Source organism: Atta colombica, unplaced genomic scaffold, assembly GCF_001594045.1.
Source record: "Atta colombica isolate Treedump-2 unplaced genomic scaffold, Acol1.0 scaffold257, whole genome shotgun sequence".
NCBI classification, from domain to species: domain Eukaryota; kingdom Metazoa; phylum Arthropoda; class Insecta; order Hymenoptera; family Formicidae; genus Atta; species Atta colombica.
The window spans coordinates 155,515-167,153 of NW_017259356.1; the positions used below are offsets into that span (position 1 = coordinate 155,515).

The 11,639-nt window shown below is 35.0% G+C and overlaps 1 protein-coding gene across 3 annotated transcripts in view; it reads left to right on the forward strand.

The window, feature by feature from the left end:
* LOC108689112 (disintegrin and metalloproteinase domain-containing protein 10) overlaps positions 1 to 11,597 on the forward strand; it is a 129,246-nt gene extending 117,649 nt beyond the window's left edge. The window contains exons 3-15 of one of the 3 annotated variants that reach the window (XM_018195749.1): positions 164 to 358; positions 5,135 to 5,433; positions 6,577 to 6,723; positions 6,803 to 6,951; positions 7,025 to 7,259; positions 7,351 to 7,525; positions 7,659 to 7,827; positions 7,920 to 8,097; positions 8,179 to 8,412; positions 8,526 to 8,642; positions 8,728 to 8,892; positions 8,995 to 9,124; positions 9,871 to 11,597. In XM_018195749.1, coding sequence (XP_018051238.1) covers positions 164 to 358; positions 5,135 to 5,433; positions 6,577 to 6,723; positions 6,803 to 6,951; positions 7,025 to 7,259; positions 7,351 to 7,525; positions 7,659 to 7,827; positions 7,920 to 8,097; positions 8,179 to 8,412; positions 8,526 to 8,642; positions 8,728 to 8,892; positions 8,995 to 9,124; positions 9,871 to 10,034 — 2,357 coding nt within the window. In that variant the 3' untranslated portion in view covers positions 10,035 to 11,597. The remainder of the gene's footprint in view (positions 1 to 163; positions 359 to 5,134; positions 5,434 to 6,576; positions 6,724 to 6,802; positions 6,952 to 7,024; positions 7,260 to 7,350; positions 7,526 to 7,658; positions 7,828 to 7,919; positions 8,098 to 8,178; positions 8,413 to 8,525; positions 8,643 to 8,727; positions 8,893 to 8,994; positions 9,125 to 9,870) is intronic. The other 2 variants (XM_018195750.1, XM_018195751.1) reach the window with 2 other exon arrangements.
* The last annotated feature ends 42 nt before the right edge of the window (positions 11,598 to 11,639 follow it).

Consider the following 11,639-nt stretch of genomic DNA (forward strand, 5'->3'; position numbering starts at 1 on the left):
TAAATAGAAATCTATATTTTGTTACAAATAGCTTAATTCGTTATACTTTAAATGAAATGAAAATGTGCTCTTAAAAATTTATCGCGACGATTAATATGATAAAACTTTTTAGATATTCTCGTTGTCTCACGCATCTGATCAGAAATATATTTTTTGCTTTCAGGCGAACCTGGTAGCCACGTGTTCGGAAGTGTCAGTGATGGAGTCTTCCACGGGAAGATAGTATCACCAAAAAGTGGTGCGTGGTACGTGGAAAGGGCACATTACTATTTTCCGCCACATGAGATAAACGAGACATTGCATTCTGTGATCTATCATGAAAATGACGTCGGTGATCCGTACTTGGATGTTCGACAAGGTAAGATGAAAAAACAGAGAGATCCTTTTTTTTTATTGATATTATCTCTTTAGGCGCATATTACTGCTTATGCATTAATTCGCGAATATTATGATTTATTTAGCAGAGAATCGACTTTTAGCTTCAAGCAATTTATTATAAATTTTCAATATTGAAATATTCGACATTATCCTTTTATTGCTGGTTTCATACTTTTAACGATATATTTTTCAACAATGTATTTCCATTACAAAATATTTATTTTTAATGAAGGAAAAATTATTTAAATGTGCAACTAACAAAAAACGGAATATTTTAATTTTTAAATAATATCTCTTTAAATATAAAAAAATATCACAGTGTATACGGAAAGAACAATTTTGCTGAAGTATCTAAAAATTCAGTTAGACACAAATTTGAAAATAATTTTGTTGGACAATGAAAATAATGAAACGTGAGAATCTCGAGCATAATGAGCAATGCTGCAAAAAATGTTAATGTTCTAATAACTAGTTTGAGCGTTTTATATGATTATTTTAATAGTATAAAATTATTTTCAGATCTGTTTATAGCTAAATTTTTAAATATTTTTCAGTAAATTCATCCTATCTGTGTATCATATGATTTAATTTTTGTGAGGTTATACTATGATTTATAAATACTTTTGCAATTTGTGGAGAAAATTGCAATGTAAATAAATATTACTTTCCATACTTTACAAACTTTTGATTAGCTTATATATATTATTTATATTTATATTTATAAACAGATGATAACACAACTGTTGAACTTGAGTCATGAAAGTTTATTTAATATCTGATTGAAACTTTATGATTTCGAACATAGCTGCTAACTTTATGCATACAAAGAAGCAGCGTGTATCCAATATGTGTTCGAAGAAAATGATAAATTTAGATTGAAATCGATTTAGTTAACTACCAGTTGTGATAATAATTGTTATGTCCGCCGTGCATGAAAAATTTACTAATTATAAGGCGGTCGTGTGTCTGAGAATGTTTTTAAACGTTCGTTTGTACATGTTCTTCGATGCAACGGCCGTGAAGTGGCGCCTCACGACATGCACTTCCACCTTCCACTCTTTTGTCACGCGATGCCTCTTCTGTTCTCTTCTCGGAACATCATCCGCTTTCGTTCTTTACTACAATTCTTTAGCAATCGTGTTTAAAAACAAAATCAGAACGTCGTAAATCAGAACCAAATCACTCTTAATGGAGAGTCGATTGATTGGAAGAATGATTGTAATAAGAGTTTCTTCATATACCTGTTAATTAGCTTTTTGCTGCAGCTTTTGCTCTGAGGCTAAAAACAAATATATGTTATATAATTTTGTTATTATTTACATTGATTTATTAAAATATATTCCAGCGTTTTTCAATTCACATTAAATAATGAGCTAAACTTGTCGAATACATCATTAACACATGATTTAGCGCTCAGCATAAATCTTTTATCAGATAACATGATTAAATGTCATGTTGAAGTATATATCGGTTATGTTGAAGTATCCTAGCTAAAAGTATAGCTATCTTATCAAAACAATTAGATATGTAGGATACTCAAATTACTCGCTGGAATGTCAAAACTTTCCAGCATTATTCAGTATGCTTGTAATTATTTTGATAGTCCAACAAAATTATTTTCAGATATCTAACTTTCTTAACTTTTAGATACTTTAGCAAAAATCGTTCTTTTTTATACAAAAATAAAAAGTAAAGTTCTAAACTTTTTATTTTTTATTTTAAAAGTGATTTTATTACAATGATGAGAGAGAGAGAGAGAGAGAGAGAGAGAGAGAGAGAGAAAGAGAGAGATTGTTTTGGTCAAAATGAGAATACACACAATATATTAATTAATTTAGATACTTTTTTACAATTTTTAAAACATTTTTTATTTTGCGCTCTATATTCGTTTTTTTATTTAATTTTAAAATGTATTTTAGATATGAATTTGTATTTATTTCTAAAATTTTTCGCCTTTTACTTTCTCTAAAATTTTCATAGCACATTTTAAGATCTTTTGCAGCCTAATATATTTTACTCTTATGAAATCTCTCCGGCAATAAAAACGTTATATTTGAGAATAAAATTTCCACCTAAGCGAATTATTTCAGAATTTGTTAGAGAATTAGCCAATTCGGAATTACTAAACTTTCGGTATTCCTTTGTGTGTATGCTATCGAGAAACGAAATAGCGACCAGCGTAAGATTGCGTCATTTAAAACGTAGATATGGATATCGGAAAGTTCACAGTACGAATTCCATGCGCCATTTAGAGTATCATTAGGGAGGAAAGTAATTTATTTGGATAGGTGCGCGGATGGAATCGCCGAGAGTGCAGTCTCGTTCTGAAATGTGGCATAGTTAGTGTGACTGTTACATAGACGACTAGCGAATTTCGAGCTGTGCAATCCACCGTCGTCACAATACTCGTGGTAGTAGCATAAACGGCCAACGTTGAAATAAACAGACATTACGTGCATTACGTGTAATATTTATCGCGCCGCCCGTTCATGCATGCTGTGTGCTGAATCTCACCGTTTCGCTGTGTTTGCTTTCCGGGAATACGTCTGATGTTATAAGTTTGCTATATTTACTGGAGCATTGCATAAGGCACGATAACGCTGAGGTGAGCAGAGTAGGATGAAATGTACTTCACATTCTAGGTCCAAACTCTCTCGGAGCATGATTAGACATCATAGATAATATTAGAAACTAAGGGGAAGATACGAAGAAAGAGCTATAGCTACACTGAAAAAAATTTCCTAAATTTAAGTAATATTTTTTTTAAACAGTACTAACAATAAGTAAACATTTTCTTATTCCAAATAAATATCTACGTAAATGTAAATGTATTATTTATTACTTTCTTTTTTTGAATAAATATTTATTTGCAGTAAAAAAATATTTACTTAAAACTATTCAAGAAAATATTACTTAGATTTGGGAATTTTTTTCTAGTGTACAGTTATAAGCTATAGCATAAATGAATATAGTTTAAATAAAAAATATTCAAGAGTAAAGATTTATGAAAAAAATTGAATTTTTTTACATGAAGTAACGATTCACTCGTGAATTTTAAATAGTACAGAAATGTGTCATTCGCAACTCTGATGTTAACGAGTGAAATATGCATCGGAAAAAAACAAGTGCAGTCAATCGGTTCTCCTGGCGCGTTTCTTTCTCATTTCCACCTCATGAAATATCTATTGATACTACGTATTGATAGTACGTAGGCGTGGATAATAAACAGCAATAGCACAGACAACCAATATCGTCACGCGTGAAACGCCGAGTCATTAAAGCTCGCGGCTTTCGGTTAACCAGCCAATAAAGCTGACAACCACGATTATCTCAGCTATATCGGCAGCGATGTTATTGATTCATACTTATGCGAACCGACTCCGGAAGATAGATTGAGAGAAATCTCCTCTCTAAGAGGTACGATAAATTAATCTTAGCTTGTTAATATCGCTATTAAATACAAATCAAAAATGATATTTCCATTTTATAAACGGTAAAATCCTTTTGAGAGTATAAAAAAGTCAATAACTCCGCGTGCAATATAAGAGGAAAAATCGTAGAAATAAAAACTTCCACTCTGCTTTCACTTGAAATGAGTTTGTTGAACTTGTATCATTTGTAGTTAAAATTACGTTTAAAAGTAGTGAAGATTAGAGAAAAAAGTAGTTAAAAAATAATTTACAATTCAATGAATTAATTTTTATAGCTTCTAAAAGTATGCAAATATCGCGAAAATACGCTGTAAATGATAGCAAATTCTCTATATCGAATAAAGATATTTTTTCTACGGAAAATCGGAAACCATTTCGAAATCGAGCAAGATGAGCTGGGCCGCCACATTCTCGCATATGCAGACCGTGTACCATAATACAATACCCGGGAGACCGCGACAAGGTCGCCATTAGTCGACGCATTATGTCCATATATTCGCTTCACGCAAATACCTCGAGCGTATTGCGGAATTATGCCAATGATTAAGCCGCGTACGTACGACGCTGTTTCGGTGACAACGCGACTCACGCGATGCAGATTGCACGGTACGTGACTTGGCTTCCGTATCGTTATTATTCGCTCTATATTCCCATCCAAAGACATTTTAGGATATATACTTCGATCTACCTACAGGAGAACTCGAAGCGCATGTATTGTATCCCATCGATGATGTAAGACTCCCACGTGGCCATGGATGTTTCGAGTTCCACGACCAGATTCAGAATTAATGGCAATGAACTTTGCCATTAATTAGGAACCTTGCGGCGCTTCCTGGTTTACGCTCCCAGATTTTCATCTACTGTAGTTCAGGAAGCAGAAATACCAGTGGCCTCTATTATTACCCTACTATTTCCTGTTAGGGTCAATTCGAGCTACAAATAAATGGACGTGTCTTTACTATGTAAAAAACCAGCATTGACAATTAGTTCTCATTTAATAAATAGTTCTCATTTGATGACTGACTTTATATATATCGTAGAAATTATTGGAGTATTTTATTGCAATATTTTGTAGTATTTTATTATTATTCCTCCGATTATTTTTAGATGAATTATTGCTAGTTTTGTCATGTACTTTCACGTATAATATTTCTAAATTTTTACCTTTAAACTAATGACGATTACAACAGAGAAAACTGTTTGATCATTCTGATGTTTATTACACCAATTAATTGTTATGTCTTGAACACATGTGTTTAGAACTCAAAAAACAGATTTATAAAGTCCTATATGAAATGATGATTAGTTAATGATGAATTTTTCAGGTGATGGCGGTGGATGTGGTATTACTAATAGTGATGTGATAGAATGGATGGAAAGCGTGCAGAATTCTGCTGCACCGGATGAACCGCCTAAAACGGTCCCATCGTCGAACCAGAAGGAGCCGAAACCAAATATCGCACCCTGGAACGGTAATCGGGAGGCTCCTGGTCATAAATACAGTAGAGAAGCCAATGAACCTAATCATCGCAGGCCACGAAGAGCGACTAGGTCGAAAGAAAACAACACCTGCTCACTTTTCATCCAAACGGATCCTCTTATATGGAGGCACATCTCCGAACAGGTACGCGAAATTTGTTTTAAATCTACAGTTCCTAAATGTATCGCAAATTCATTGGAGAGATGTTTATTATAATAATTCTTTAAATTACAATATTTTAGGCAATTTTAAATCTATGCAATTTTTTAGTATATCTCGAAGATACATATATTTTTTATAATGCTCTTTTTCTTTCTTTTTAATTGTATGCGAGAATATTCGAATGCAATTTATATATTTTAGCCTAGAATAAGAGAGATTTCTTTTATTTCTCTTATTTTATATTTATAATTATATCTAAACAATTTCAAAATATACGGAAAATTAATGTACTTAATTAAATTAAAAAAATTTTTTTTCGCTTTTTCGATGATGAATTTATCTTTTGAAATTAAAAATTCAATATTTTTTCCTACATTCTATCTTTAATTTATCGAGCGATAAAAAGAAATAACACAGAAGATTGGCATTTATGATCATGTAAAAGAAGTAGAGATAGGATATCAGATTGTTAGAACGACGAAATGACCCAATTCTCGCTGGCAATTTGTAACTAGGGAATTCCAGTATTTCCTTACACAATAGAGAAATACCTCGAATACCAACCATTCTCTTCCTATGGTCACATTCATATGCGTTTTCGTTGGCAGTACGGTCAGTGCAATTCCCTTTTGCATTTTCTCAACAAACCAGACACCATTCGCATTCCAGTGTTCTTCGCAAAAAGAATATTCCTATCCTCCTGTGCCCTACGTTCCGACTTTGATATCGCCGTACTCTTGCAGAAAGCACATTTCACAGAAAGCAATTATAATGATTTGTTTAGACAAATTTTTTCGAGCTTCTCTTTATAAAAATTTGTAGAGTTTTACTTAGGATAATTAACGTGAAAATTTAGAAAATATACAAAGCTTATATATTAAATTTTAATAAATATATATATATTTAATACATATATATATATAAATAAAGCCACGCTTTTTATAAGAAAATCAATTATTTGAGACTTAGTTACAAGCTGTTTGATGTTAGAAATTAAACATTTGTTTATCGGAAATTCTGTCTAATATGTATAGCAAGAGAAAAATTTTATCACGTAGAATAAGAGATAGAGCAATCTCGGACAGTTGCCACGGATAGTCAGAATTCATGTTTCTATATTTGCAGCTGCATCACGATGCGGAAAAAACCAGGGAAGAAATATTGTCCTTGATCGCACACCATGTCACCGCTGTGAATTATATCTATAGGGACACGAAATTCGATGGCAGGACGGAGCACAGAAACATCAAGTTCGAGGTTCAACGAATAAAGGTAACGATATCGAGTCGAAAATAACACACGTCGATGTATGAATTCATTAAACTGACACACTTGCTATATCTGATAACAGATCGATGACGAGACGGCGTGCACGCCTCAACAGCCGTACAGCGAACCCAACCCCTTCTGTTTAGAGAACATCGATGTTAGCAACTTCCTCAATCTCCATTCTCTCTCGAATCATGAGGACTTTTGTCTCGCCTACGTTTTTACTTACAGGTAAGCGAAATACTATACGGTATATTCTGTATCGATTTAAGCTGCTTCGTAAACATTATTTCTATGTCGACAGGGATTTCACCGGTGGTACACTCGGACTCGCCTGGGTTGCTTCCGCATCCGGCGCGTCCGGTGGTATCTGTGAGAAATTCAAGACTTATACCGAGACCGTGTCCGGTCTATATCAATCCACTAAGAGATCCCTCAATACCGGTATTATAACTTTCGTGAATTACAACAGCCGTGTACCGCCTAAAGTATCGCAACTGACTCTGGCGCATGAGATAGGTCATAACTTCGGATCACCGGTAAGCCGGCAAAAAAAAAAATGTTTTTTTCGTAGACATACGTGTTTAATTTGTCCGCAGTCGCAGAGATAACGATCACCTTTTTTTCCAGCACGATTTTCCGCCGGAATGCAGACCAGGAGGCTTGGACGGTAATTACATTATGTTCGCCTCGGCGACGAGCGGAAATCGACCGAACAACAGTAAGTTTTCAAAGTGCAGCATTGGCAATATCAGCAACGTCCTAGATGCTATCGAGGATAATAAGAAGAGGAACTGTTTCACTGGTATTTTTACATCACATTTTCCCTTCACGTTACAGCAATCTTCAGAACAGATTAAACAAACAATAGAAAGAAATATTCGCTTCTAATATTTCTACTTGTCTGATGAAATTTATTGCATTTATTATATTTACAGGAGCGTTTTGCGGGAATAAAATTGTCGAGGCTGGCGAGGAGTGTGATTGCGGATACGATGACGACGAGTGCGTGGACAAGTGCTGCTATCCTAGACAGGTGTCTGAGCTGGATAAGATTAAGAATGACACGGCGAAAGGTTGCAGTAGAAAATATGGAACACAATGCAGGTATTGTAATACGTGCAAGCAAAATGTAATATGTGCAAGCAAATGACAGTGCCCCGATTCATTTCCTCATAAATGTAATTATGCGTTTGCAGTCCTAGTCAAGGACCTTGCTGTTCGAGTGAAACATGCCAGTTTGTGCCCCTCTCTCATCGAATCCAATGTAGAGCCGAATCAGACTGTAGTTACAATTCTACATGCAGTGGGAGGTCCTCTGAATGCCCAGCGCCGCTACCGAAAGCCAACAAGACTAGATGCAATGAGGGCACTCAAGTAATCACGCTCTGTGTTATTCTGTGAATTGTACGATTTAACCAACCATTGATGCTGATTTCAACAACGTGTTATTTACAGTTATGCATCAATGGGGAATGCACAGGATCCATTTGTCTGGAGTGGAATCTGACGGAATGCTTTTTAACGAGCAGCATCATACCGAACATTGATAAGCGAAAACTGTGCGAATTAGCCTGTCAAAATGGAACTGATGCATCAACATGTCGTGGGACAAGCGAGTTTGCGCACATGGTGGGATTGCCCGAGGGTGGAATGAGTCTTAGACCTGGTTCACCTTGCGATAATTTTCAAGTAAATTATTAATCTTTACATACAGATGAAATAGAATTAATAGATGTATGGGCGAATATTATTAATTTTTTTTGAAAATTACATATTTATAAATTTTTATTTTTCTTCTTCAGGGTTATTGCGATGTTTTCTTAAAATGCCGAGCTGTTGATACGGAAGGACCGCTTGCAAGATTGAAAAACTTGTTGTTCAATAAAGAAACGTTATCGTCGGTAGCACAATGGATAACTGTAAGCATAAACATTTTCTTGTGACTCTTATTTCTATATTATCTATTTTCTATTTTATGACGTTATTTATTATTTATTGTTTCAGGAATTTTGGTGGGCGGTATTATTAATGGGTATAGCTTTCATTATATTTATGGGACTGTTTATCAAGTGTTGCGCAGTGCACATTCCTTCCACTAATCCTAAAAAGCCGCCTGCGAGGCGCATCAGTGATACATTGACAAGACCGATGAATACTCTTAGAAGAATGGTAAAAACATATAAATTTACATATAAAAGTTTGCTCGTATCATTGTTTGAAGTAAGAAATATTTCATCTTGTTCAACGTTTTAATGTTTGTCATTTTTATAGCGACATCCGCACGCTGGTGGTGGACCTGGGCCAAGAAGTATACCTCCGAGACCAAGTCAAGGTGGTCACGGAACACGTGGACCCTCTCATGGGTATGGAGAGGGTAGAGGTGCTCAATATTATCCAAAAGGTAAATTAGCATTAAGTCTCATCTATACATTTCTCGTTGCTTGAGTTTAGTTCCTATGCTTAAACACCAATCAGCATTGCATACATCGTAAAAAATATGTATACTCTAGTGAGAGAAAGGATTACTAATGCGGATTAAACTCAAGCTAACGTTGTTCGCGTTTTCTCGTCCTTGTGTGACCCGCAACTACATCAATGTCTTTTCCTGTTTGCATCTTCCTCGCATTGACGCGCATCTATGACTACCCGATACTATCGTTCTATGATCTGCAGAGGTGAGCCTGGGGCCTATATTCTTACGCTTAATAGGAGCAAATTCATAAATGTCAATATTGTTGTATAATGTATTACTATTTAGAAAAATCAAATATTGATGCATTTTTGTATTTGCTCCTAGCTCATTGTTCATGGCATTGCATTGGATGCTAGCGAAATATTTTTTCTTTCCCATTCAATGTCGAAGCCGAGCTCCTCCTTTCTGATTTTGTATCATTGACTGATTAATTTTGAATTATGACTTTCCAGAATAATATTATTAGCTATATTAAGTATATATTAAGTAGAAAAAGAGAAATAGCACGCGAAGGATATGCAGAAAGAGTGGAGATTGCGGCGACTGTTTCCTTATTGTCATATTTTATTTGGCTGTTGTACACAGTGGCAGCAATCCTCTATCCTCGCATACCCGCGGTGTTACTTTTGGTTATGCGTTTCGTTTCATTGTCGAACATTTTTCTAAACTTTAAGCAGGATATCGCTCGGTTCCCACAGCTAGTGCGCCACCAAGTAGCGGGTCAGCAGACAATTACGGCCGTTCCAATCACCCAGAACTGTATGCCGGCGCCTATTCGGGCTCCGGGGGAGGGGGGAGGAGCGCAGCATATGAGATGAGGCATCACAACAAGGTGTGACGATCCTAGGACGTCGTCACGGACGAGGACCACCAATCGCGGCGTTGCACCACGAGCCGTTGTGTAGAACGATTGCCAAATGCGAAGAAAACCGATCCACTCTTCAAGGGATGCGACGATGTCTCTTAACCGAGATCGAAGCAATAATGACGAGCAGTTACAATGATCGAACAGATTGAGAGGTCCAGCGATATGCTCTATTACCTGAGTTGCATAGAATTCGCGTAAAGAGCCGCGCGTAGATACAAAGAAAGTATGTATTTATGATCAAATCGATCTCTCATTTTGTATCGGTTTGATAGATGTAATTTCGTGGAAATGCGAACGAACGACGACTCGGAAGATTTGACCGGAGCCACGATGATAAAATAATGAAGTATATAGCGAAAATCGTGAGCACCGAGAATTTTATATATGTAATCTTTTTTATGTAGCACCAATACGATCTTTCGCGTCGCCGTTTAAAAAACTCGTCATCTTATGATCAAATTTTAGAATGGCTTCGCCAGTGAAGGTGATATTGTTATATGATCAAAGTAATTTAAATCGATCCAACGTGTGATTCATTTTGCTTTAGTGATCGACGCTGTATTCGCAAAGCGACGAATGCGGCAATGTTAAGAAAAAAAAAACGTCACATCCTCGCCATTACGAAGATTTAAAGTCAAGATCGTACGGTCTTTGTGTGACGGCGTCCTTCGAGATGTCGATACTCGTGCATGTCGCTCTCGAAAGTTAGATTAAGTGGAGAATCTCTAAAATCTTGTTTGTTAGAGATTAAAATTTAGTGGGAAATTGGCAATAAGACAATATATGTATGTTCTTTGGTAAACGGTGCATACTTATAAATATGTTTTCCAAAAGCAACTATTGTGTTCTTATTCCGTTTATCGACAAGTATAAAGTAAAAAATCTTTTTTTTTTTTATTAGATCATAATATTATAAAACGATAAACAAATCTTATTTTATTTTAAAATTTGATATACAGCAGATATACAAGATTCTTGCAATATGGGCAAGAAAATTGAGACTACTCACTGTCGTGTATTATAAAGTATCACCATACGCATTGTCTTTTTTTATCTACAATTTTACTAACTAAAATATTTTTTAAATGGCTTTCTGGAGCGAAATGGCACCTTACCATTACCAAATCACATCACAGGTCATTTACTTGATCTCTGTACCATTGTAGAATAATAATTAATGATATGTATTATTCTTATACTAATTTGTATTAGCCAATTTTAAAGCGAAGTTTATGCGAGATTACGAAGGATATAAGAGCAGCAACAACAAAATGATGCGTTTCTCTATGCGATATTCCATTAACTATTATACATGAATGAAGATGATATTATTATTATTAAGCTATGCTGATTATTATTATTAATTAGTTATATCTTGCAGTTGATAATTTATCTCCGCCTATATTGCGAATGTTATAAGTTAATATTTAATTAAAAACGAGTTTTATAACATGCTATATTAAGTCGGGGGCTGCACCGTAAACACGCAGTTATGCGTATAGCGGACCAAAGATGAGCCCTCTTATCGAAACGTGCGAACATGTTATATTATATATTTTATATATATATATATAT